This window comes from Schistocerca piceifrons, chromosome 3, assembly GCF_021461385.2.
Source record: "Schistocerca piceifrons isolate TAMUIC-IGC-003096 chromosome 3, iqSchPice1.1, whole genome shotgun sequence".
In the NCBI taxonomy this organism is placed as follows: domain Eukaryota; kingdom Metazoa; phylum Arthropoda; class Insecta; order Orthoptera; family Acrididae; genus Schistocerca; species Schistocerca piceifrons.
Window position 1 is genome coordinate 67,144,363 of NC_060140.1, and position 27,581 is coordinate 67,171,943.

Consider the following 27,581-nt stretch of genomic DNA (forward strand, 5'->3'; position numbering starts at 1 on the left):
CAACGGGAATTCCACTGCTAAATGCAGAGGAGAGAGCAGATATTTGGAAAGAATACATTGAAAGCCTCTATGAGGGTGAAGATTTGTCTGATGTGATAGAAGAAGAAACAGGAACCGATTTAGAAGAGATAGGGGATCCAGTATTAGAATCGGAATTTATAAGAGCTTTGGAGGACTGGCAGTCAAATAAGGCAGAAGGGATTGATAACATTCCATCAGAATTTCTAAAATCATTGGGGGAAGTGGCAACAAAACGATTATTCACGTTGGTGTGTAGAATATATGAGTCTTTGCGATATACCATCTGACTTTCGGAAAAACATCATCCACACAATTCTGAAGACGGCAAGAGCTGACAAGAGCGAGAATTATAGCACAATCAGCTTAACAGCTCATGCATCGAAGCTGTTTACAAGAATAGTATACAGAAGAATGGAAAAGAAAATTGAGAATCCGCTAGGTGACGATCAGTTTGGCTTTAGGAAAAGTAAAGGGACGAGGGAGGCAATTCTGACGTTACGGCTAATAATGGAAGCAAGGCTAAAGAAAAATCAAGACACTTTCATAGGATTTGTCGACCTGGAAAAAGCGTTCGACAATATAAAATGGTGCAATCTGTTCGAGATTCTGAAAAAAGTAGGGGTAAGCTATAGGGAGAGACGGGTCATATACAATATGTACAACAACCAAGAGGGAATAATAAGAGTGCACGATCAAGAACGAAGTGCTTGTATTAAGAAGGGTGTAAGACAAGGCTGTAACCTTTCGCCCCTACTCTTCAATCTGTACATCGAGGAAGCAATGATGGAAATAAAAGAAAGGTTCGGGAGTGGAATTAAAACACAAGGTGAAAGGATAAAAATGATACGATTCGCTGATGACATTGCTATCCTGAGTGAAAGTGAAAAAGAATTAAATGATCTGCTGAACGGAATGAACAGTCTAATGAGTACACAGTATGGTTTGAGAGTAAATTGGAGAAAGACGAAGGTAATGAGAAGTAGTAGAAATGAGAACAGCGAGAAACTTAACATCAGGATTGATGGTCACGAAGTCAATGAAGTTAAGGAATTCTGCTATCTAGGCAGTAAAATAACCAATGACGGACGGAGCAAGGAGGACATCAAAAGCAGACTCGCTATGGCAAAAAAGGCATTTCTGGCCAAGAGAAGTCTACTAATATCAAATACCGGCCTTAATTTGAGGAAGAAATTTCAGAGGATGTACGTCTGGAGTACAGCATTGCATGGTAGTGGACTGTGGGAAAACCGGAACAGAAGAGAATCGAAGCATTTGAGATGTGGTGCTATTGACGAATGTTGAAAACTAGGTGGACTGATAAGGTAAGGAATGAGGAGGTTCTACGCAGAATCGGAGAGGAAAGGAATATGAGGAAAACACTGATAAGGAGAAGGGACAGGATGATAGGACATCTGCTAAGACATGAGGGAATGACTTCCATGGTACTAGAGGGAGCTGTAGAGGGCAAAAACTGTAGAGGAAGACAGAGATTGGGATACGTCAAGCAAATAATTGAGGACGTAGGTTGCAAGTGTTACTCTGAGATGAAGAGGTTAGCAGAGGAAAGGAATTCGTGGCGGGCCGCATCAAACCAGTCAGTACACTGATGACCAAAAAAGAAAGAGGACTGAATAGCGGTTTGTGTAGTGATTATTGACCGCATTTTTGTCGCATTTCGCTCCTTAGAAGCGAAAAAGCTTATTGACGAAAATACTAATCTCCCAGAAGGAAAGGAGGAACGAAGTGAAAACTCCCATGTTGGGAGGTCATGTGACTTTTGTTTCAGTGATTATGAAATCGAGTTGGCAGTAAGAGCACACTGTTCATGTCAGTGTGACGTTGCAGTACATGGGGCCCGAAATTATGCACAGCTAGTTTAGGTCAGAAATATGCAGAACTGGAAGTCATGGCACTATTAAATTCAGCAGGCATCGTACGTGAGTTTCGTGAAGTTGGAATATTGTTCTATATTGCTGAAGGGGATACTACACTTCCAGTAATTCCGCGAAAATGTAAACTTGAACAACGCAGAACGAATTTATTGCAACGGAAAGCAGCTGATCTTCTGCAATTTTTTCTTCCTTGTTCTACTTGAAGTAGGTGACATCGAGTAAATCATCTGAAGAGAACGACTGTAACATTTCACAGAAGACATTAACGTCCTCTGGCTTTGAAAGTGATGTTTACCGTCAGTTTTACCATTTTGCAAGCGTCTTTGCTAAGTGCAGGTAAATGAAGTAATGCAACTCAATTTCAGTTATGAAATAAAATATTAATCAGTTGATTTAGTTTCAATGTAATCTACAAATAATTAAAAGAAGTGCCCGATATTAACATGAAAAGTATTCCCTAGACATGGAACAACGTACAGCTGCCAAATTTTGTTTTCTACTCGATAAAAATGCTGCTGAAACTGTTTTAATGTTGAAAACGTCTTACCAAGATGACGCAATGGGAAAAACTCAATGTTCGAACGGTTTGTTCGATTTAAAAATGGCGGCGCCATTCTGGACGTCTATCACCTGCCCCAGTCGGCAAAGAAAATATTATGTTCGAGAGTTTGTGCTCAGTCGACAGACAACTGATCAGCTTTCGTAGATCAGTGGGTTATCCTGGATCAGCGACCAGGGAACTTTAACGGAAGATTTAGGCAGACAGGAGATTGGTTCTTTCACCATTACAACCATCTGAACACACAGCCATCCCTCTTAGACAGTATTTGGCTAAAAACAGCATGGTTTCGCTGTCCCATGCACATTTCTCGCCTGTCTTTGCTCCATGCGACTTTTTCCTATTTGCACTCATGAAAAGGGACATAAAAGAACACAGAGACGAGAACAAAGATGAAGAAGAAACCGAGTGAGGAGCCATCAGTCATACATAAATATGACTATATAAAAAGTGTTTCGAACAGTGGAAGCACCGCTGGGACAAATGAGTTAGTTTAATGGAGAGTATTTTGCAGGGGATAAGGTTGTTTTATAAAAACTAATTCCATTTTTTTGGTACCCCACAGAGGTGTAAGTCAGATGTTAAACTAATTAGCTGAGTCAGGCAAATTGTGTTTCAGAGCTGTTAAACAAACACATAACTTGACGGAATTTCCATACAGTGTAAGATTTTAGCTGTTCTCTAGTTGCCCAGCCATCGACTTGTTATTCTTCAAAAAAAAAAAAAAAAAAAAAAGGAATGGTTCAAATGGCTCTGAGCACTATAGGGCTTAACATCTGAGGTCATCAGTCCCCTAGAACTACTTAAACCTAACTAACCTAAGGACATCACACACATCCATGTCCGAGGCAGGATTCGAACCTGCGACCGTAGTGGTCGTGCGGTTCCAGACTGTAGCGCCTAGAACCCCTCGGCCACCCCAGCCGGCTGTTATTCTTCCCTCGGTCGTTATCTTCACTAGCAATGTTGTTGGTTCCCCGATATCTTCTTACACCCCGTACTCGCTGCTAGCTGTCACGTACCTGCAGCGGCGTACAGGGTGGGCAGCCAGTCGGTGACGTGCATCAGCTGGTTGGACACCCTGGGCGTGTTCTGCAGCAGCGGGCTCCAAACTGCGGCCACGCCCCGCACGCCACCCTCCCAGAGGGTTCCCTTCATCTGGAACACATAATCTCCTTCGTACTGGTGTCTGGGAGCTGTATCCGACAGTAACGGAAGTAGTGTCATCGACGTACCTTGAAACTTGAAATATTACTGGCACTACAGAGAGCTGTCAGCTAGTTTCACAGCAGTGTCTGTGTGGTTGACGATTAGTATCACTTTCTCTTTACAACAGAAGGAGTCCCTAGGTACTGAACCATCTTCTAAAGGGATGTGTAAATGAAAGGGTCACCATGTTCGTAGCTTTGTCCTACAGATTATCTCACTCGCCTACCTCATACTAATTGAATTTAACTTTCTGTTTATCTACCTGCTTTTGATTTTCAGTGGTGGTTCCACATCTATGTATCACCCTGTATAATTTATAGCATGTAGAATATTATCTTAGAGAGATGATCGTCAGTTTTCGACAACGTCCCAAAGCTTCCTAGTTAAAAATGATACACAGCTGTTCAAACTAGTGTATGAGTTCGCTAATCCATGGAGGCATCACAGTATTCGTACCTAAGCTATATTGTTGTAGTGGTCTTCAGTCCTGAGACTGGTTTGATGCAGCTCTCCATGCTACCCTGTCCTGTGGAAGCTTCTTCATCTACCAGTACTTACTGCAACCTACATCCTTCGGAATCTGCTTAGTGTATTCATCTCTTGGTCTTCCTCTACGATTTTTACTCTCCACGTTGCCCTCCAATGCTAAATTTGTGCCCCCTTGATGCCTCAGAACATGTCCTAGCAATCGGTCCCTTCTTCTTCTCAAGTTGTTCTACAAACTCCTCTTCTCCCCAATTCTATTCCTCCTCGTTACTTATGTGATCTACCCATCTAATCTTCAGCATTCTTCTGTAGCACTACATTTAGAAAGCTTCTATTGTCTTCTTGCCCAAATTATTTATCGTCCATGTTTCACTTCCATACATGGCTACACTCCATACAAATACTTTCAGAAGCGACTTCCTGACACTTAAGTTTGTACTCGATGTTAACAATGTTAACAAATTTCTCTTCTGCAGAAACGCTTTCCTTGCCATTGCCACCGAGCGAGGTGGCGCAGTGGTTAGACACTGGACTCGCATTCGGGAGGACGACGGTTCAATCCCGCGTCCGGCCATCCTGATTTAGGTTTTCCGTGATTTCCCTAAATCACTCCAGGCAAATGCCGGGATGGTTCCTCTGAAAGGGCACGGCCGACTTCCTTCCCCATCCTTCCCTAATCCGATGAGACCGATGACCACGCTGTCTGGTCTCCTTCCCCAAAAACAACCAACCTTGCTATTGCCAGTCTACATTTTATATCTTCTCTACTTCGACCATCATCAGTTATTTTGCTCCCTAAATAGCAAAACTCCTTTACTACTTTAAGTGACTCATTTTCTAATCTAATTCCCTCATCATCACCCGACTTAATTCGACTAAATTATAGATTTAGTAAAGCGTGTGCTGTGCGTTCTACATTCGTGCTACGTTAAAACGAAGTCCAACATGTTCTTTTCTGTAATTTCAGATTTTACGTTGGCTAAAATTCCGTGTTTAACGTACACTATAATGGAAAGCAACGCGAAGAGAGAATTTCTTCCGTTTCAATTTTTCTGCCAGCGAGACTGCTGCACTGCTTATCGTATTCTATGTTCTTCGTGTTGTCTACATGTCAAACGTTGTAAGTGAATTACGTCTTAAATATTTTTTGTTCTCTCTGCCTAACTTACCAGTAACATCATATTAACGATTTGAGGTTTGTGCACACGAATTATTTTTCGCCCTATATATATATATATATATATATATATATATATATATATATATATATACAGGGTGTCCCATTTATCTTGACAACCCTAAATAACTCTTTGTCCAGATGCAAAATACAAAATGTTTCAAGCAAATATTCTTTAGCTTCTGGAGTTGTCAGAAAACAAAAGAAAACCAAGTAAATAAGACAAAATTAACTTTGACTCTCCTGTACCGTTGCCCAGGAGCAGAACATTCAAAGGTGCTCAAAGTGGTGACCCTGGTCACCGATACAGTGGTGGACTCGTTGAATGAAAGAATTACTGCTTCCAGTGTTGCCTACTGAAGAGGATTACATGCAAGCACGATACGTACCTGTATGTCCTCTGGAGTTGTTCGAATATCGCGATAGACAGAGGATTGAAATCAGGAGACCTAGCAGGCCAAGTAGCTGTTCCTCCTCGACCAATCCATCTGGCAGGATACTTTCGGTTCAGAACGCTACGTGCACGCAAGACATTATGTGCTGGACATTCACCGTGTTTATACCACATAAGCATTCTGGTTCTTAGCGGCACTTCATCCAGAAGGGGAGGAAGAATTCGTCTGAGGAAGTTGGCATACGCTGTGCCGTTAAGAATACCATTGATGAAATAATGGCAAAGAATCGTGGTACCAAGAATCCCACACCAGATGTTAAACCTCCATTGACGCTGATGTTCCACCTGTCTAAGCCATCGTGGGTTATCGCTGGACCAATGATGCATGTTCCTTGTATTTACCTGTCCTTAGTTTGAGAAGGAACATTCATAGGTGAATAGGACATAGGAGAAGAAGTTCGGGTTGACGAGGAATTGCTGCTGTGCCCATTGACGGAACTGTACACGATTCTGGAAATCATTCCCACGTAATTCTTGATGTAGGTGTACATGGCAAGGATGGAATCGGTGGCGTGTAAAAATACGATGTACACTGGTTTTAGGAGTGCTAATCTCGTGTTCAAGCTGTCGTGTGCTGACATGGAGATTCATAGCAACGGAAGCGAGAACAGTAATTTCGGCAGCTTCGTCTGTGCGAGTGTTAAGACGATTGCGTTGTCGCGGATTGAAACTTCTTGTTTCCTGAAGCGTCGCAACAAGACGAGAAAACATCCGTCGCGAAGGTGGGTTCTTGTCAGGATATCGCTCTCTGCACAGTTCCGCTGCCAGCGTAGCATTTGGCCTACCTTGAACAACAACAATAAAAGAAAAGTTACGTCGATTCAGTTTGTAGGAATGATAGCCTTTACTGTATGCCTACTCTAGACATCAGTATTCAAAATGACTAAAGTACTGTACTGAGTGTACCCGTGCATATAAGAAAATAGTATTGCAATTACTGTTCGGGTAACTTACATTCCCCATAGACGAGTAGCACTTATACCTTCTCTTCATTGATGTACATTCTACTCACACAACTCTTCAATTGATGGTTGACAGAACGACGGATGTGCATTCTACTTATGTTTACATCTGTCCTCTGTAAACGTCATCTCATCACGTGTATGTGTTCCATTACCCTGAATACCTTCACTAAGCGCTGGGAGCGTCAACGTCAATCGTGTAATAAATAAGGTTGTGTTTCAGTGAATGGTACATTGTGCTACATTTTTATATAGATCTTTAGGAGAGTAAATGAATTACCAAATAGAAACTACTGGATGCCATTTAAAAAAGTCATTCCGCTGGTCATATCTCTGTAAAAATCAAAGCTACGACGAAGGCAATCGTGCTGACTGATGTCTCCCTGACAGCTAAAGAGCATTTGCTTGAAACATTTTGTAATTTCCATCTGGACAACAGTTATTTAGGGTGGTCAAGATAAGTGGGATGCCATATATATATATATATATATATATATGATGGGCAATATTTTTAACCACTCTGTCTCTCTCTCTCTCTCTCTCTCTCTCTCTCTCTCTCTCTATATATATATATATATATATATATATATATATATATTGTGTGTGTGTGTGTCAACAAGTAGAAATGGCCAGTCTGACACCACTTTGACAAAAATAGAAGCTTAGCCTAACAGAGAAAGTAAGAAATCCTGTGATTGAGCTGAAAAATGAACTCATAATTTATTCCAATTGAATTTCATTATGACAGCATGCTGCAAGAACACTGAGCACTTCCACCAATCTAGGGAGAAACTGGATATTAAGACAAATAATGAACCATGCTGAGTTAAAATTATTACCTGTTATTGTTGATATGCGCATATTTTTGTTGCTCCACAATATTATCTCTAAGCGCATTCTCACATGAGGAAAGCTCCTGTAATTAATCCATAATATTCTCCTACTAATCATTTTGAAACATTTTGCTGAGGAGCGTGAATGAATTTATTTTCCAAATAAATTGAACAAATAAATGAATTAACTGTCTGAACGCGCTGTATGCGCAGAAAGGCAGATGGGCCATGTTTTTAACCACTATCACACTGCTGACGGAAAATCGTTGCCTTCATAGCTTAAAAAGTGTTATAAAAATTTCCTTGACCTGTTGGGAAAAGGAAGGAAAAAGCGAAGAAGAAATTTAAAATGTGCTTAACAAGTGACTGAAACTGAGAAACAGAATCGAACAGCGTTAGAAACAGCTGAGAGATCATGGATAGAATCTGATAAACAGTGGGGACTAGCTGGTATAGTCGTCACACTTTTTATGTCAGCAGCTTGTATTGCTGTTTAAGACCTCATATCAAATGGGACTAGCTTTAGTGTATATGGAATCCATGGTTATTCTTTTTGAGAACGTAAGTTAATATTCGTGGGAAAGTGATTAATAACTTCATATTTCTTACATCATTGAACGCTTACGCCGTTATGTAACCTTGCGATGCGCTTATTCATGGTCTCTCAAAATGAGACTCACAATAAAGGAGGAACAAGAAAACATATCGGTGCTACAATGCAATGTCTGGCTACTCACCCCTCTGAGAGGGTAGTTGGAACCCCAGTTCGGAAGGATTCCACTTGTAGGAGCGCCGTTGTCGGCCGCGAACACTATGATGGAGTTGTCCAGCATGTCACGTTTTTCCAGAGCGGCCACAACTCGTCCCACAGATTCATCCATCTTCGAGACGACGGCTGTCAGAAGGAAAAATTGTGCACTGTCTAGTTTCGAACTGCAGCTCATACACTGATAACAAGATACGTGTACGTGCTGGAATCAAGAAATTATTTTCTCTTTTAAGCCATTGAGCACATTTCCAATATCTTTGTATTATAGATTAACGTCATTCCATTTTCCATTTTTGTAAGGATAAGGTATCTGGAAGACCAAATTCGACGATCGATTGACGAACAAAATTTTTAATCGAACTCCATTTGAAAGGAGAAAATATTGTCCAAAGGTTCTACACCACAACGAACCCTAGGCAAGTAGGATATGATGAAGGCACATATTCAAAAGTTAGGCCAAGAAGAGAACGTCTAAAACTGAATAATAATGATTTTAACATATGGGTATTTTATCACCTATCATGATACCTTCTCTGTACCAGCCTCTATTTATGTACAGTCAATATTTGTTCCAAGACATCCTAATGTAAAATTTAAGGTACTATGGAATCATAGGCACTTCAGATTCATGTTTTTATCATATCTTAACGATTATAAGCATAGTGTATCAGATCCTTGTCTTCCACATACCAATAAGTACTCAGAATTTCAGCCACAAGATGCTATTTTAGTTCACCTATTGCTTTTTGAAGATGATATAAGTATAGAAATATAAAGTAATATTAGTTACCTCACTTACAAGCAATTGGTGAAATATTCGAAAACATCATCAAGTTGTTCACTAATTTACCATTGAATGTTGGAAATCCGCAATACATGCAGTCAGTGTTTCCCATGAAACACCACACTGTATGTACAGCGGTGACTAAATACTAAAATACAAGAATTAGAAACTGTTTAGGTTTTATGACAACACTCCGATCACAACCTTAAATGGGGAACTTACTGCCTAGCATTAACAAAAAAAGGGTTAAAATAGCTCTGAGCACTATGCGACTTAAATTCTGAGATCATCAGTCACCTAGAACTTAGAACTAATCAAACCTAACTAACCTAAGGGCATCACACACATCCATGCCCGAGGCAGGATTCGAACCTGCGACCGTATCGCTCGTCGGCTCCAGACTGTAGCGCCTAGAACCGCACGGCCACTCCGGCCGGCCCTAGCATTAATAAAGCAACGCAATCAACCATATTTTCACAGTGCGTGACTGCTACTATGGGTGGTTTAAACTTAAGAAACTAGTTCATTTTACATGTTTACGTTCACTAATGACTTATGAAATACATATCCGCGATGTCTTTTATTGACCGAGACAGAAACTTATAGAGAATCGAACCAGATTCGGGACTGGAAGCAGTACTTCGTTGCAAATAGAACTCAACACTCCGTTCTTAGTGGAAGAAACGTGATAAGTGCAAAGTTAACTTCATGAGTAATCCCAGGGAATGCTACAGGGATTTTTTAAATTTTTGTTTGGTGTTTCCATAGTGCTACCTTCCCTGAAGCTGGAATTCTGGGGCGAATAGATTTAGTGGGTTTAGGTAAATTTTATTTACGCGTAGCTAGGGGCTAGGGCTCGCGGTCCTTGAGTCCTGTTGGGGTAGTGGTTACAACAATTTGGTAGTCACTGGGGTGCCTCCGACTTTCACGAGGTATCTTTATTCGATGCCACCGTACATGGACTACCGAGGCAGTGTAGTCGGGGTGTTGAGTTGTATGGCGTAACGCATCGATTTTTACCAATAGTTTCCACTTCGTCTCCATGATTTGTTCTCTGTTCATCGGCAGTTGAGCTTCAATATACAAGTCATAGATCTGGGCCCACCGAGGAGCAAACAAGACAAAACATAAACACTGATTTTGAATTATCTGTAGGGGTCTCAAATTTGAGGGGCTGGTTATACCCCACGTTGAGCAACCGTACAACAGTGCAGGCACGATCGTTACTTTCTAAAGCTTGAGTTTTGTCCAGACATTCATTTTCCCACTAGACAGAATAGCATACAGCTAGTGCAATACATGAAGAAGTTGAACACTGTTGGCTTGGATATGTGGTTTCAAGAGTAACTTATGTTCGAGTACTTTACTCTGGTGGACCCTGAGAATTCGTTGCTCTGGAGTAGGAGTCTGTTCCACAAGTTAGTAGGCCTTCGGTGAATGAAAAGGACTGCCGTGGTCTTGTCAGTACAAATGTGGTTCGCTGTGGCCCATTTGTAAGTTAGCAATACTTGTCGCTGCAGTCGACCGATTGCGGCAGTGATCCGTCTGCTTATAGTTAACAGAGTGGTGTCGTCCGCAAACTGTGCCAAGATGATGTGAGGTAACACACGTAAACCATGAAGTTTTCGGAGCAGTTTATCCCTCCCGCCAGGTTCTGTCATAAGCATTCTCAATATCCAGAAACACGGCAGCCGTATAGCTGCAGAGGTTGATTTTGTATGCGATGTATTCCCCGAATTGTAGAAGCTGGAGTTCCGCCGTCAGGGAAGGTTGAAAACCAAACTGATCCGTTCTGATGATATCATGGTCCATGATGAGAGGTCGTAAGCAGATCGGGACGAGTCGTTCTAAAATTTTTGATAAGGTCGGTAAGAGGCTAATCGGGCGATAACTGGCTGGTTAGCTTGGGTCTTTCATTATTATACGCAGCAGAACTACACGGGCCACATTCCAAGTGTCCAGACAGTAGCCAATTCTCATACAACCGTTATAGAGCCTCGTGATCAGCACAAGAGGTTTCCGTGGGATGTGCTTAAGGTGAGAGTGTAATTTCACTTGGAGGAGAAGCGGAATAAGATCTCAAGTGTCTGGTGATCCTACAGGCTTCTGCACGCGTTGTAACGTCCTGGTTAATACGCTGGTCCGCTTCTCTGATGTCTTGAGCTCTCTGACTAACCCGTTCAGGATCCGCATCGTTTCCAAAGTCGTCTAGTCCGTTTTGAGCCTCAAGCACGGAAGCCAAAATTTCTACTTTTACCAACAGACAAAGGCTCTTGGACCTTGAGAGCTCTCGACGCTGGTTATGGTTTCGGAGAATGAGTACCTAGCTCCAGCGATAGCTAGTATGGAGCTCAAGGACAGCCACGTTATCTTCCCATAGTTATTATCTGCGTTCCACTGCCTATCTGTGCTGTTCCCTTGAGAGTCACTTCGTATGTCTCTGATCAGCCACGTTTGGAACCGTTGCCAGCATCTCCTCTCTCTATTTTTGAAGGTTCTCAACTTTTGCAACAGTGGCGAATAGGTGTCGTGCATGCTGTTTGTCGATCCACTGGAGACAGGTCCACTAGGAAGCGCAACGTATTTTCTTTGAGAGAGTAGGTATGACATGATCTTTTTGTTCAGTTATAGAGACATTTGCGGTAGGTTTAACATTAGTTTTCAGGCACCACTCAAATTGTTCCCTATAAGTTATAGTTGACGATTGGGTAAGCAAGTGGAAGCGAACCTCTGATATCACACCAACCACAGGATGGTTATCAGACGTCAAATCGTTCAATGTTTGTAAACGGAGATCCAGCCTCGATTTCTTTAACATCGCTATGTACAAAATATCTGAACTCTATGCTGGATTCGACAGAAAGTGGATGGAGTCGTCTGGCCAAACGTTATTGCTCCAGTTTGTGAAGGTGAATCCCCCGTGCGTTGTTGCACGTGGAGTTCCACGTGCAGTGTTTAGCGATAACATAACGGATTTCTTGAGAAAGGCTGCTGTGCCTCCCTACGACTGTTCGCACGGTCCGCCCTGTATGCTGTCATGTCCTTCAGGTGAAACGATTGGGTATGGTGGAGATAAGCCCGGTGACAAGAAGGATATCATATGGTGCTGAACAATCAAATGATCCAAATCGAGTTTCTTGTGCAGAAGGCCGTTTGCATTGAATACGCAAAGTGAGTAGTCGGTGGCTCTTGATACATCTACGGGCCACTGCTGGCGATGAAGTGTGACATGGTCCCATCAGAAAACATCCTTAATTTCATAAGGGTGTTAGATGCAGCCTGAAATTAGCGCAATGTATCTTTGATGATGGTGAAGATGTTTCCATTCTACAGTGACATGAAGTTCTTGAGACTAGTAAATATTACCTGAAGTTCCGAGAAGTCGAATGATGATTGTCCGCTATTTGAAGTGGTCGCTTTGGCCATCGCGTCAGTGAGCCGGTTGAGCTAACTGACGTCGTGGTCCGAACCTGGCGAGCTGGCAGCGTTGGAAAATTCTTAGGAGTTGCGATATTCGATTGTGCTGTAGTTTTCGTGGCTTGCTGTTTTCGTTCCCTGATTGGTTGTCCTGGTGCCATGTAGGTCCTCAGGGCTTACTGAAACGTGGTGCAGCCGCGCCATGTAGCTAGGTGATCACTTTCACTGTTTGCACACATCGCTTTCTGAGTGCATGGTGCTTGACAGTTTTTGGACTGTTGGCTGTCCCCACATCTGAGACATCTGGTGGGTAAATTAGAGTATTTGGTGGTATGGAACAATCTCGAACAGCGTTTACACTGTGTGGTCCCTCCTTTGCATGGGAGAATTCAATTTCATTTCTTGTATCCATTATGTAACGCACGCTGTGGATGGAATCGCTAGTTGGACATGCAGGCAGGGAGGCACAGTAGACAGGCTATACTGGAAGGTTGTTGGTTTTGTCATCTCTGGACTTAAACTGATGAAGAACTTTGGGAAAGCAAGTGGTGTGGAGCTCCACTTCAAATTCTTTGACAGGTATGTTTTATTGATCACCTTGAGATTCTTGACCGCTGGCAAGTGGAGTGTGAAGAAAACGATCTTGGATTGTTGGAAGATTCACCATCGTTGGTCTTTCTAGTGGTACTTAATTGCGTCACGCTTATAGACACTCTGATGAGCCCAGTGACACGTTTCTTCAGCTCTGTGTTTAGGGACAGACATTTCTCTGTATATTGGGTTGTGATGGGTGGACCTATCACATTCAGTTTTTTTGTTGCTTGAGATGTACTAGGTGAAGTAATGCTTGAAACAGCGGTGGCGGGAAGCGTCGTAGACAAATCTATATGTTCGACTTCAATAGCGAGCGGTTCGAAAGCACTGGTCTGTTGACTTCATAGCGTCTTGATCGGTCTCTGATATCGGGTACGCCTGTTATCGTGTTCAGAAGATTCTTCTGCATCGTGATCAGTTGTTTTCAAGCCGCGCCTGGCTGCTGATTCTCTGGCCTGTTGATCTCTCCTCTTCCTGTCTGCTTCGATTGTCGTATGATCTTGGTCTGCTGGCCGACGCTGAATGGTCATAGTGGGAGGAGTGTAGACACTAAGTGCGACCGTCCTGAGCTGTGAGCCGGACCTTGATAGTTGTCTGGGAGGGCGTAGGCTGGTCGCTCGCACACGGGGCCCAGCCCCTCCGTCGGTCTTCGTTGTTGCCGTACCAGGGTGTGACAAATCCAAAGCCTGGGTTTTCACAATCGAATGTCTCGCCGCCATAGCGTGGGTGGTCGTCTCGGTAATCCTGTCTCCATAGCCTGACGTATTCGAATGACCGTCTTGCATAGCACGTTAGAGCGTCAAAATCCCGAGATGGGACGTTCCAAATGTTCAGAACGGGGATGAGATCCGGCGGCCTTTTTGACCAACGTAGGATTTGGAAAGCACAAGGACAAACAGTAGAAATTTCCAAGAAGTGCAGGCAAATATCACCTTGCTTAAATATAAGACCAGGATGATTTGGCATGAGGGCAACAAAACGGGGCGTAGAATATCGCCCATACACGGCTGTACTGTGAGGGTGCAGCAGATGAGGACCAAATGGCTCCTGCTATGGAAAGAAATGACACCGCAGTCCATCATTCGAAGCTGTCAGGCCATATGGTGGGCGACAGTCAGGTTTGTATTCCACTGCTGTCCGAGGCATCTCTAGACACGTCTATGGCCTGGAATCTGATTGACTGTAGAATAATTGTCTTCAGTAATGAGTTCCACTTCGATCTTACTCCCGATGACCAGCTGAAATGTGTACGGAAAAGCTCCAGACCTCGTCAACCCGTAGTGATGGTCCATGGTGTCATTTCTTTTCATTGCAGGACCCCTTTGGTAGTCATCCACGGCACCCTTAAAGTACACTGGTACGTTGACGATACTCTGCGCCCCGTTTTGTTGCCTTATGGCAAGCCAACCTGTGCTTTCATTTCAGGAAGATAATGTCAGACTCGGCGAGAGTTTCTACCTCTTATCTTCGTGGTTGGCAAACCATGTTTTCGTCAGTAAAGCCGCCGCATCTCTCCCGAACTGAAAACGTCTGGAGTATTATGGCCAAGGCTCTGCAACCAATCAGGGATTTTGACGATCTAACGTGCCGGTTGGAGAGGGTTTGTCACATCCCTCGGTGGGACATGAAACAACTCAATGTCAAGCGTAATAAGGACCAGAGACGAACCAACGCGTTACTGGCTTGTTCAGTTTGTGAATATCTTTCTGTTGAATATTTTATTTAAAAAATTCTAATATTACATGTACATCACATCTAACGATTTTCGTTCAGTTCGAATAATCCCTTCTTGGCACGTCTCTGTGTTACATGTAATCTATTGCGCATGAATGGCTGAAGAGGTCCACTACTGTCAGAATACATTATTGGCAACAAATCGCTGGAAACAGCAACTACCATAAAATACCTAGGAGTGATGATAAAGAGCAACCTATAGTGGAGAATGAACACATAAAACAAACAGCAGGAAAAGTAGGTGCAAGTCTGACGGTTATTGGAAAATCTGAAGCAACTTAAATTAATCCCCGAAAGGAGTGGCTTACAGAACACTTATTCAATCAATTCCTGAGTATCGGACATCAGTCTTGAAACATCGCCCTGAAAGATTAATAAAAGAGGTAAAGAAGGCCATAGAAGAGCGACGCCTTTCGTCACGGGCCCGTTTACTCGACTCGGCGGGAGAGAGTTACAGAGATGCGCAATAAAGTCCAGTTGGAGACACGGCAAGAGAAGCGTTGTGCTTCATGGAGAGGTTTATTTTTGTACTTTTGAGAGCGTACATTCCAACAACTACTTCTTAATAGATATGTTCATCGATGTCCTCTGTAATAGTCAACATATTTTTCTCGAAAAATAGAGAAAAGAGCATTAAAGTAACATTGTGACATAAATCAGCCTCTACACGAACGCTAAGACGTCAATATTGGTACACAAATGAGTCAGATACATGGATATACACTGGGATGTAGCTGGCCTTAAAGAGTTATTTAACTACCAGGGTTAAAGCTGAGAGTTACACATTTACGCGGACGTACTGAAAAGTAATGTCTCCGAATTTTATATTATTCTGTCAATATCGGTTGAGGTATTGCGAATACATAGAAAGAAGGATCTTTTATTGTATGATTATATGATAGCGGAACAAACACTGGTAGCAGTTACTTCTGGAAAATATCTGGGAGTATGCGTACGGAACGATCTGAAGTGGAATGATCATATAAAATTAATTGTTGGTACGGAGGGTACCAGGTTGAGATTCATTGGGAGAGTGCTTAGAAAATGCAGTCCATCAACAAAGGAGGTGGCTTACAAAACACTCGTTCGACCTATACTTGAGTATTGCTCATCAGTGTGGGATCCGTACCAGATCGGTCTGACGGAGGAGATAGAGAAGATCCAAAGAAGAGCGGCGCGTTTCGTCACAGGGTTATTTGGTAACCGTGATAGCGTTACGGAGATGTTTAATAAACTCAAGTGGCAGACTCTGCAAGAGAGGCGCTCTGCATCGCGGTGTAGCTTGCTCGCCAGGTTTCGAGAGGGTGCGTTTCTGGATGAGGTATCGAATATATTGCTTCCCCCTACTTATACCTCCCGAGGAGATCACGAATCTAAAATTAGAGAGATTAGAGCGCGCACGGAGGCTTTCAGACAGTCGTTCTTCCCGCGAACCATACGCGACTGGAACAGGAAAGGGAGGTAATGACAGTGGCACGTAAAGTGCCCTCCGCCACACACCGTTGGGTGGCTTGCGGAGTATCAATGTAGATGTAGATGTATTCCGTGTGATGAATATTACTTGATCGAATTTCCGGCTTCGCTGACCCAAATTGCAACCCTCTCCCGCTAGTTGGCTCCAAATCGTAGCGGGTGGAATGGCAATGTGTAAACTAAGTACGCCGGTGCATGAGAAGCAGCATGTTTTGATCGAGTTTCAAATACGAAGACTTCATCCACACACGGAGCACCCTATCATTGAGCATGCCAATGCCAGACCACACACTAGCTTCGCCACATCTGCAACAATCCGGCGTCTTGTGTTTACTGTAGCCGATCATCCACGATACAGTCCCGAAGTGGCCCCATCCTATTATTACCTGTTCCCAGTACTTAAGAACACCTCCAAGGACTCTACTTTGATGATTATGATGCGCAACAAAAACAAGTGATGTTGCGACTCCGTGAGAAACGTCACACATTTTACAGTGACGATATCAACCAACTGGTATCTTGTCTGGAGAAATGTCTTCATTGCCTGGGTGAATTTGTCGAGAAATAAATGTGTTGAATATTAATAAATTTTAGTTTAATTTAAAACGCTTTCGGAGTTTTTACATACAAAATTCGAAGGCATTACTTTCCAGCACGCCCGCATACCTTTGCTCCGTGTCAGCGTTTAGCAACTCGAACGCTGAGGTACCTTGCTGCTTTCTTCTGACAGCGACGGAAGCGAGCCAACAGAACTACCATGCTGATGGGTTTGTAGAATTGCCGTATCACCTACTTTGTGGAACATACCGTGACTATGGCATCCAAACGTAGTCCCACTGCTCTGCTGCCTTGATATATGTTATAATTTGTGCTGTACGATCGTAATTATTCGATCCGGTCCCAATTTTTAATTTGTTTTACGAACTGTACTCTGTACACTGCAATTAGTGATCTGCGGTCGTAATTATTCCGGTCGTTCAATTTTTTAATATGTTTTACGAACTGGCGCCACATTGTTCTCTACCTTGCTCGCCTGTACCCTCGCTCCCATGATGAAAAAGTCATTACAGAATCGTTTTTCTCCCATGTATCCCCATTCAAATGCAGATTTCAGTTAAAACAGCATGACTAAATTTTGAAGATCATAGAAGTTTCTACAGACTCTCTTCCATCTCTTATAGTTTCCGAAAAGTAAAGCCTTAAAAATTCGTGTAACTCATCAAAAACAAATAAAATCTACGACTAGATTTAATTTTGGATTGTACCTCGTTTGTGACACAGTTCTGAGGAATATTAACTGTCAATAAGGTTGTAGGTCGAAAAATTTGGCTATAAGACTTGTATCTTCTATATTTCATTGTCTCTTTGGATGTCGAGGTTCTAACTCAGCGAAATCAGGTCGAAAATTCAATGTCAGCCATGCAGTGATACGAAGCAGTCATTCCTTGATTCTTCCTTTTTTTTACGTATTTCATTTTCAATTGTTTGTACCACCAAAACGAATACGTGACCGACATACATCATCAACGTAATCGCAAAGTGACATTAATAAACGAAAAATCACATACGACTTCTAAAAATTGTAAACAGATTTAGTGTCCTTAAATTATCATTAACTAATATACTTAAGTCATGAATAGAACTACAAAAATTAGTTTAAATAACTTATAATGTTATTAAAGTTTATAATAAACTCCCTGACGCTTCTAAAACCGCAAGAAAACCAACTTAGTGTGATTCATAATAATCTTAATTACAATATCTGCCTTTTACTCGGTCCCGGATCAATTTCAGTGTAGTTTTTCAGTGTGTCATCAGCCGAATCAGTAGCAACCGGTCACCCAAATTCCTTGCCATTACCAACGAAGGCTTCTATAGCATTCTCCCATTAGCTGCCGTTGCTGTGTATGTGTAATAGTAAGGCTTCCGAGGAAGATTGGGTTTATCGTCCCGTCGACATCGAGGTCGTTGCAGACTGAGCACTAGTTCAGATTATGTCACGAATGGGCAAGGAAATCGGCCGTTCCCTTTCAAAGGAATCATCTCCGCATTTGCCTGGAGCGATTTACAGAAATCACGGAAAACATAAATGTGGATGTCTGGACGGACGTTTGAACCGCCGTCCTCCCGAATCCGAGTTCAGTGTGCTAACCACTGCGCCGCCTCTCTCGGTGAGCATTCCAAACATTGAGTTTCTGTAGGAGTACCTTTTCTGCATTGGTGGGATACTAAGTTTCGCAAAATCTTGGAACTGGTACTGGAGTTGATAAACAGCGTCCTACTTCCAATAGTTGGATACTTATCGTGTCCAAGCCAAGTCAGCAGTTGCAACTATGGCTTTTAAGAGTGATGCTGGACTGTGGTGGGTGGTGGCTTGATGGATTAAATTAATAAATCTTCATTCCATTGACAAAAAGTTATTATTTCAACTTAAAAATTAATTTCTCGTCTCAGGTATTACATCGAAATAATTGAACATATGATTGAATCTATTACATATATTCTTTACAAGGTTTTCTTACAATTGTTATACAGTATTTACGCCTCGACCAGCTCAAAAATAAGTTTTGCATCACCCCGGTTCCGAGAGTTACGGAACCTGTATAGGAAATTGGAATAGACATCAACACAAACATCAGTTCTGCCCTTTTTATTGCTCATGAAAACCCCACATTGAAAGTTGTACCACCATACAGCGAGAACTTCAGGGATGGTGGTCTACACCGCTGTACACACCAGTACCTCTAATACCCAGTAGCACGTCCTCTCGCATTGATGCATGTCTATATTCGTCGTGGTATACTATCCACACGTTCATAAAAGCACTGTGGGTCCAGATTGTCCCCCTCCTCAACGGCGATTCGGCGTAGATCCCTCAGAGTGTTTGGTGGGTCACGTCGATCCTAGGCATATTCAGTAGGGCTCATGTCTGGAGCACATGCCGGCCACTCTAATCGAGCGATGTCATTATCCTGAAGGAAGTCACTCACAAGACGTGCACGATGGGAGCGCGAGTTGTTGTGCATGAAGACGAGTCCCTCGCCAATATGCTGCCGATATGGCATTTACGTATCGTACAGCCGTCACGGCGCCTTTCATGACCACCAGCGGCGTACGTCGGCCCAATAAAATGCCACCCCAAAACAGCAGGGAACCTCCATCTTGCTGCACTCTCTGGACAGTGTGCCTAAGGCGTTCAGCCTGACCGGGTTGCCTCCTAACACGTTTCAGACGATTGTCTGGTTGAAGACATATGCGACACTCATCGGTGAAGAGAACGTAATGCCAATCCTGAGTGGTCTATCCGGCATGTTGTTGTGCCCATCTGTACCGTGCTGCATGGTGTTGTGGTTTGCAAAGATCGACGTCGAGGGTCAAATTGCGCATCATGAAGTCTATTTCCAGCAGTTTGAGTCGTAATACGATGTCCTGTGGCTGCACGAATAGCGTTATTCAATATGTTGGCGTTGCTGTTAGGGTTCCTCCAAGGTAGCGGTCGTCCACTGCAGTAGCGGCATGAGCGAGGCATCGACAGTTCTTGTCTCTCTGTATCTCCTCCATGTCCAGACACATCGCTTTGGTTCACTCCGAGACGCCTGGACATTTCACTTGTTGAGAGCCCTTCCTGCCACAAAGTAACAATGCGGACGCGATCGAGCCGGTGTATTGACCGTCTAGGCACGGTTGAACTACAGACAACACGACCCACGTCACTGTAGCCGAGAACTGGTAAATGTGATGAACTGTAATGATTCCACAACCGTGCAATATTAGCATGCAGTGGGGAAGGTTTAAAAATCGGGTTTATGGCTACCGCATTCTCTACGCCAAAATCACAAAAATCAGCAGGTGCTCCTTTGCTTGCTCGTCGTCAATTTTCTCGTGGACAACACCAACCATTCCTATCCTGCATCGTTACTGGTGACGATAAATGGTGTCTTTACGCAAACATAAAGAACAGAAAGGAATGGTTTAGTAACTCCTAGTACAAAGAGCTGCACTCATCCACAAATCGTAATGTGAAGCACCTGGTGGAAGAGCGACAGAGTGGTGAACTACGAATTGCTTCCTCGAGGTTTAATCGTTGGTGCTGACGTTTATTGTCAACAACTTAGACATCGGGCAGACGCAGTCCAAGAACAACGACCAGAAATATTGCGTGGAGTGACGCTACTCCACGATAACGCTAGCCCGCATTCTGCTACACTGACAAAAATCACTATACAAGAGTTTGGTTAGGGATTTCATTCCGCAGCCGCCGTATTCACCTGATCTTGCGCCCTCAGATCTTCTCCTTTTCCGCTCTCTATGGGACACCTTCAAGGAACTTCCTTTCCGGATGTAAATACACTCCAAACATGGCTCGAATTGTTCTTCGCCCCAAAACTACTTTATTTCTATAGTCGCGAAATCGATAAGTTACTCCAGCGTTGGCAGGCTGTCTTAAATGGTGAAGGAGATGACTAAAATCTCTGTTATGTGTACCTGTTGTGTTAATTAACTTATGAGGAAACGCTACGAACTCACGCACCAACGCAATATGTAATATGTCGGTCTCCGACACAATATGAGTTGCGGGCCCACCAGAAAGGAATCTTTTGGAAACATGATATGTTAACGCAATGGAATGGATCAATTTCAACACTTTTTAATGTCACCATGTTGGCATACGAATCACATTCGATCTCTCCGGATTGCATTAGTTTCATAACTAAAGTGAGAGTCAACACATTATGTAAGTCTTTGCCATGGTTAGTACACTTCATTCGATTCGCTAACTTATTAACATCGGCTATGCACAATGATTGGTTTTTTCTCCTTTTTGTACTGTATAAGATACACGACATACATACCACTCTGTTTTTGGAGTTTTATAGCTAATTACAGACTTAGTATTGAAACTGATCTATTATTTTGATTAAAGAGTACTGTTGTATGGATCTGTTTTGGTTTTCACGCAGTTTACATTCGAAGGAAGTGTGATTGATGTCCCCTATACTTACTCTATCACACTCGCAGTAATATTTGTGTTGGACGTGTATTCAATGAAGAATGCTGTGGAATGACGCATGAGTAAATACCATGCCAACTGTAGACCTAACAAACTTTTTATTTGTTTGGATGTGTGGAAGGAGAGCTTCGATGTAATGTTTCGCAATACATATCCTTTACTGCATATCGCTGACTGATATACGTCTTCTCACTGGCGTCTTGCTTGTCTGTATAACGATGTCTACAGGTATTATAGCGCTACTAAGATGTTTTGAAATACGCCATTTTGAGCAGGGATCTTCGCTACGTCAACGACAGTATCACAATATTTACTCTTTGCTTGTAACGTGATACACCTGAAGTTTTACTTTCTTTCCGACATTTTTTGTTTCGTTCGTGGCTTTCAAAATGTTCTTGAGAAGAGCTGGTATAAACTCACGATTCTTAAGGTAAATGGTTTTTATATTTGGTAGCTAACGTTCCAAGTGTCATTTTATCACTAAACGCAGTTTCAGTGCTCTTGTGTTCCAGATATGCTACTGCATATCTATAGATTTATTCCAAGTGTCAGATCCTGAAGAATAAGTTTCAAACGTTACAATTAAATGGCGGATGGTAGAATTAAGGTAAGCGTGCCACTGTTCCGCAAGGTTTACACCAGAGTGTTGAATCAGAAAAAGATATGAACCCATTCCATGTCATTCTAACGTATAAACTAGACTTCTTTGATTTTAAAAATGTTGCTGTAACATTATTACCAATGCAAATTTATAATGTCGCCAAATGTAGTCTGCTTATCCATCCGAAATAGCTGTTAGAAATTCTTATTCTGAAACAGAAGAATGGGAGAAAAAAAAGTCGACATCTTCAAAATAGGGAAGACTATGGGCGATATATGCCACAACATACTAAATCTGAAACACCAGCCAAATTCATCCGTTGAGGGGAAGAAAAGGAAAAGAAACTAATTGACTGCAGTTGTACTAACTATAACATTACTTCTATATGTCTGTACCTTTGTTGTCACAAATAAAAGGTAGTGCTTCAGTGTTAACTTCAAACAGAAACCTTCTTATTGGAATTTTGAGTTCCCTGGTATGCCACTTAGAATGTTTCGAATAAAGTATTTATGTTGTAGCTGGTACCCTTTAGTTATTGCAGTGAAGAGGCGAGTAGGACAATTCTCTGGTATCAGAAAACCTTCCCCATTTTTGGATACAAATAAGTCATATACAGATACACGCATATTTATCTTTAATCTTTGTAACAAATTTCAGATTTGACAAAAATATGAGAATTGTGAGTCCACCTTGATGAAAACAGTTTTTGCTGTTTATTTATTGATTTATTCCCCAGACTAATTCCAGCGACAAATATCCCCATCATCAGTGGTTTCGTGATCTACATATTGTTGTATCGGTAGCTGGACCGACACTGTGAAGTGGAATGCTGAAAAAGAAAGCTTGACTAACGCTGTAGCCGATAGTGCACGCATTAAGCATACGGGCGTGAAGTCTGGAACATGAGAACTTATTAATGAATAAGAAGAAAAGTATGTAGATGCTTTGTACTTATCTTTTATTTCTCTTGAATACTCGTAAGCTATAGGCACTGATACAAATGGCTCCTTGCTAGTTCGTAGCCATTAACTTCTGATGGCTATTCTGTCTCTCGGCTAATGAGAGAGAAAGGCTTCATACAACTGGGCGATAGCTAGGTTCGCATACAACTGGTCGGTAGCTAGGTTCTCGTACAACTGGGCGGTAGCTTGGTTCTCGTACAACTGGGCGGTAGCTTGGTTCTCGTACAACTGGGCGGTAGCTTGGTTCTCGTACAACTGGGGTCGAGTCCACTCTCGTATCACGAGACCTGCCTTGGTGGTGGCGCTAGGTCTGCGATCACAGTGGCGACACGCGAGTCCGACATGTACTACATGGACCGCGGCCGATTTAAACTACCACCTAGCAAGTGTGGTGTCTGGCGGTGACACCACATTCCTCCCCCGCAAATCGGCGAACGGTCGTGTAATAAGGCTTCCGCCCGCCGTGGGGAGGACCACATGTTGACGTATGCGATGAGGTGGGGAGCCTAACAACAGGCGAGGCTGTGCCACCCGCACCCGGCCATCCGGTCCGAGGGGAGCTAGGAAACGCCTGCAAAACTAGTCCAGGGTGCACGTCAACATGCGGTGTATGCGCCCGTAAAGAACCGGGGTCGACCTCCATTGCGTCGGGGTAGCCGACGCGCGATGACGTCATGTGGTCCTGAGCGGGCGGGAGTTCCATGGCGGAGGACAGCTGGTCACGGGAAGCGATCGGCGGCGCGTGACCCTGGGATGCGCCTGGCGGCTGCAACGAAGCGTCGAACGCGGACGGCGCCGGCGGCTGCTGCTGCTGCGGCGGCGGCGGCGGCGCGTCGCCATGGGGCAAAAGGGAAGGCATCGTCGGTAACACCTGGGGATGAGGCGAGCCAGTAGATGGGTCCCCAGGGCGCTGACCGGACGGCACCGTCGCTGAAAGCAGACGGGGAGCGGCAGAACACGAGCGACGACAGAGGCGCAGCTGATTGAGATGCCGACGCACCTCACCAGAGGCCCCCAAAACCAAATACATCGCGCGGCCGAGGCAGCGAAGAATGCGCCCTGCGAGCCAACGCCGTGAACCTCGATAGTTGCGATAACAGACAACGTCGCCTGGAGCAAAAGCAGGAGTCTGCCGCTGCGCAGGAACCTGATGCGGCGGATGCAGCAAAGACATCAAGGTGCGATGAGGACGACCGTGGAGCAACTCAGCCGGCGAGCGACCATCTCGGGGCTGAGAGCGATACGAAGACAAAAAGAGCAACAATGCGTCCTCCCGAGAATGCGACTCTTTCAATTTCAACATCTGTGACTTGAAAGTCCGGACCAATCGTTCAGCGGCACCGTTGGACTGAGGCGAAAACGGCGCGGATGTCAGATGTTGAATACCATTGGCCTGGCAGAATGACTGAAATTCTGCGGACATGAATTGTGGGCCATTGTCGGAAACAATAGTCTGCGGAAGACCTTCAATGCAAAAGATAGCAGACAACGCTTGGATGGTGGCGGAGGACGTCGTGGAAGACATCCGGACAACAAAAGGAAAATTACTGAAGGCGTCGACCAGAACCAACCATCGAGCATTCCAGAATGGACCAGCAAAATCAATGTGCAAGCGTTGCCAAGGGGAAGTGGCTTTTGGCCACGCAAAGACTTTCCGCGGCGGTGCGGACTGTTGTTCGGCACACGCCGGGCACGAAGAACACATATTCGTAATCGCAGCATCGATCCCGAACCAAGTACAGTGCTGACGAGCAAGTTGTTTCGTTCGCACTATACCCCAATGGCCTTGGTGAAGAAGCCTTAAAACAGAGGACTGTAACGAACGTGGGACCACGACTCTGGACTGATCATTATCAGAACGCAACAACAAAACACCACGTCGAACAAAAAGTCTCTCTTTGTGAGCAAAAAATCGGCGAACCAACGGATCCTCGATCCGAGACTTTGACAAAGGCCATTGCGTAGCAACAAAACGTAAAACAGTAGCAAGGACAGGGTCAGCAGCTGTGGCTGTAGCTACACGACGAAAATCAATCGGAAACGATTCGACCACTTCATCGGTTTCCGAATCAATGAACATGCAAGCAAGTTCGGAAGAATCGAATGCTTTATCCTCAGCAACAGGCAAACGGGACAACGCATCGGCGTTTCCGTGCTTAGCAGTGGACCGATACAAGATATCGTAGCGGTACTGCGAGAGGAAAATAGACCAGCGAATGAATTTCTGCGCTGTACGTGGAGGTACAGGCTTGGTCGGATGAAAAAGCGACGTCAAAGGTTTGTGGTCTGTGATGATGGTAAAGTGACGACCATACAAGAAATCATGGAACTTAGTAACACCAAACACGAGAGCCAAAGCTTCTTTCTCTATCTGTGAATAATTTCTTTGCGCAGACGAGAGCAATTTGGACGCAAAGGCAATAGGGCGATCATGTGAGCCAACTTTGTGCGCAAGCACAGCACCGATCCCGAAATCCGATGCATCTACCATCAACAAAAGGGGTTTCTGGGGATCGAATGGCGTAAGGCAAGTATTAGAAAGCAACGCCGATTTCAACTGGCGAAAGGCGCGTTCACATTCCGTCGTCCAGACGAACGGAACACCTTTACGGCGTAAGCGATGAAGCGGAGCTGAAATGGAAGAGGCATTGCGCACATATTTATGGTAATAATTAATTTTACCCAACACACTCTGTAGCTGTTTGAGATTTTTAGGGGACGGCAAGTCTTGTATGGCACGGAGGTGCTCTGGACTCGGATGTATGCCTTGGGCATTAATGACATGTCCCAGGTATGGTAAGTCACGAGCAAAAAACACACATTTGTCCTTCCTCAAGCGAAGACCATTTTGCCGCAAGACCTGAAATAATGTTCGTAAGTTCGCAAGATGATCTTCTTCTGTCTGTCCGGAGATCACTATATCGTCCAGATAGTTTGCTGCAGTAGGGACCGACGCACAAATAGTTTGTAAATATTGCTGAAACAAGGCAGGGGCGGAAGCACACCCGAATGGCAGTCTTTTGAAGCGGTACAATCCAAGATGCGTGTTAACCACCAATACGCGCTGGGATTCGTCGTCCACCGGTATTTGCAAGTACGCATCGGCTAGGTCCAACTTTGAAAAATATTTTCCCGGGCACAGTTTAGCAAAAAGATCTTCCGGGCGGGGCAAAGGAAAAGTAGCAGTCACTAGCTGTGGATTCACTGTGGCCTTGAAGTCCACGCAAAGTCTCAATTTTCCGGAAGGTTTTGGCAAAATTACTAAGGGTGAGGCCCAGAGAGAAGCTTGCACACGTTCAATTACACCCTGTGATTCGAGGTCGTGTAACGTTCTTGCGACCTCATCACGCAAGGCGTGGGGAACATTGCGCGCCCTGAAAAATTTCGGTTGCGCGTTTACCTTCAGTTCTAAATGTGCTTCATAGTTTTTAGCGCAACCTAAGCCCGGTGCAAAAATGTCTGCAAATTCGTCACACAGCCGAGAAACACTGTCTGTAGGCACAGTCTGATTCACTGATAGGACCTGATTTACAATAGACATGTTAAACAACTTAAATAAATCTAGCCCAAACAAATTCACAGCAGAAGAAGAACGAAGAACGTAAAATGACACAAGTTTTGTTTGGCCCTTGAATGTTGCAAGAAGGCTGCACTGTCCTAACACAGGAATTTTCTGTCCGGAATATGTAGTTAGCTTAACATCTGCGGCACGCAACGGAGGTGCGCCCAGTTGTTTGTATGTGTCGTGATTGAGCAATGAAACTGCAGCTCCGGTATCGAGCTGGAATGGTATCACTTTGCCTTCAAAGTCTAAGTCCACAAAAAGTTTATTGTCCTGCTGACGACAAGAGCGACTGTTTTGTGCAATTGAAACAGACACTGGTACAGAATCACTTGCTAATTGACGTGATTTCCGGCGACGTCGACGTACAGGTTTTGTGGGACGATCACAGTTACTGTCAGAGAAAGTGTCACTGGACGAAGTGGAATGAACGACATGAATGTCCATAGGCGAAGGTCCACGAGCCTGAGTGTCCTTGGTTCGATTCCGGCGCGAAGCAAAGGGCCTGGAATGATTGTGATTGTCTGATCTGAGCTTTTTCTGGCAAACACTTTGAACATGTCCTTTCTTATTGCAGAAAAAGCAAATAGCTTGGCGTGACGGGCAATGTTCACGCGAATGTCTAGTAGCACACCGCGGGCATGATTTCACTGCATTTGCGGGCTGGCGCGGCACACCTGGCTTAGCACGCGGCGGTCGCTGTGTGTCCGTGCGCGAGGCCCGGTTACCGGGCCGCGCCGCGCGTCCAGCGGGCCGGTTAATGTTACACACGGCTGGCGAAGTTTCAAAAGATTCCTGAGCACAGTCCAGTGTGTCCTGTCTATCCAATATGTCTATCACTTGTTGAAGGGAGGGATTAACTAGTTTCAAAATTTGCTCCCGTATGCGAACATCAGAAACGTTCTGTGCTATTGCATCACGCACCATTGTATCTGAATAAGAAAGACCACAGTCACATTCAAAGGCACAGTCCCTAGTAAGTCCTTGCAATGTTGCTACCCACTCCCTATTAGTTTGACCGGCCGTACGTTTTGTACGAAAAAACGTATACCGTTTTGCAACCACATTCACTGTTTCTTTG

General features: G+C 43.9%; 1 protein-coding gene across 1 annotated transcript in view; it reads right to left on the reverse strand.

Annotated features, from left to right (window-relative positions):
• Nucleotides 1–27,581, reverse strand: part of LOC124788395 (arylsulfatase B-like) — an 87,744-nt gene that overhangs the window by 19,523 nt on the left and 40,640 nt on the right. Inside the window, exons 5-6 of the mRNA XM_047255661.1 lie at nucleotides 8,331–8,488; nucleotides 3,495–3,630 (exon numbers count right to left, since the gene is read on the reverse strand). Of these exons, the coding sequence (XP_047111617.1) occupies nucleotides 3,495–3,630; nucleotides 8,331–8,488 (294 nt within the window). The remainder of the gene's footprint in view (nucleotides 1–3,494; nucleotides 3,631–8,330; nucleotides 8,489–27,581) is intronic.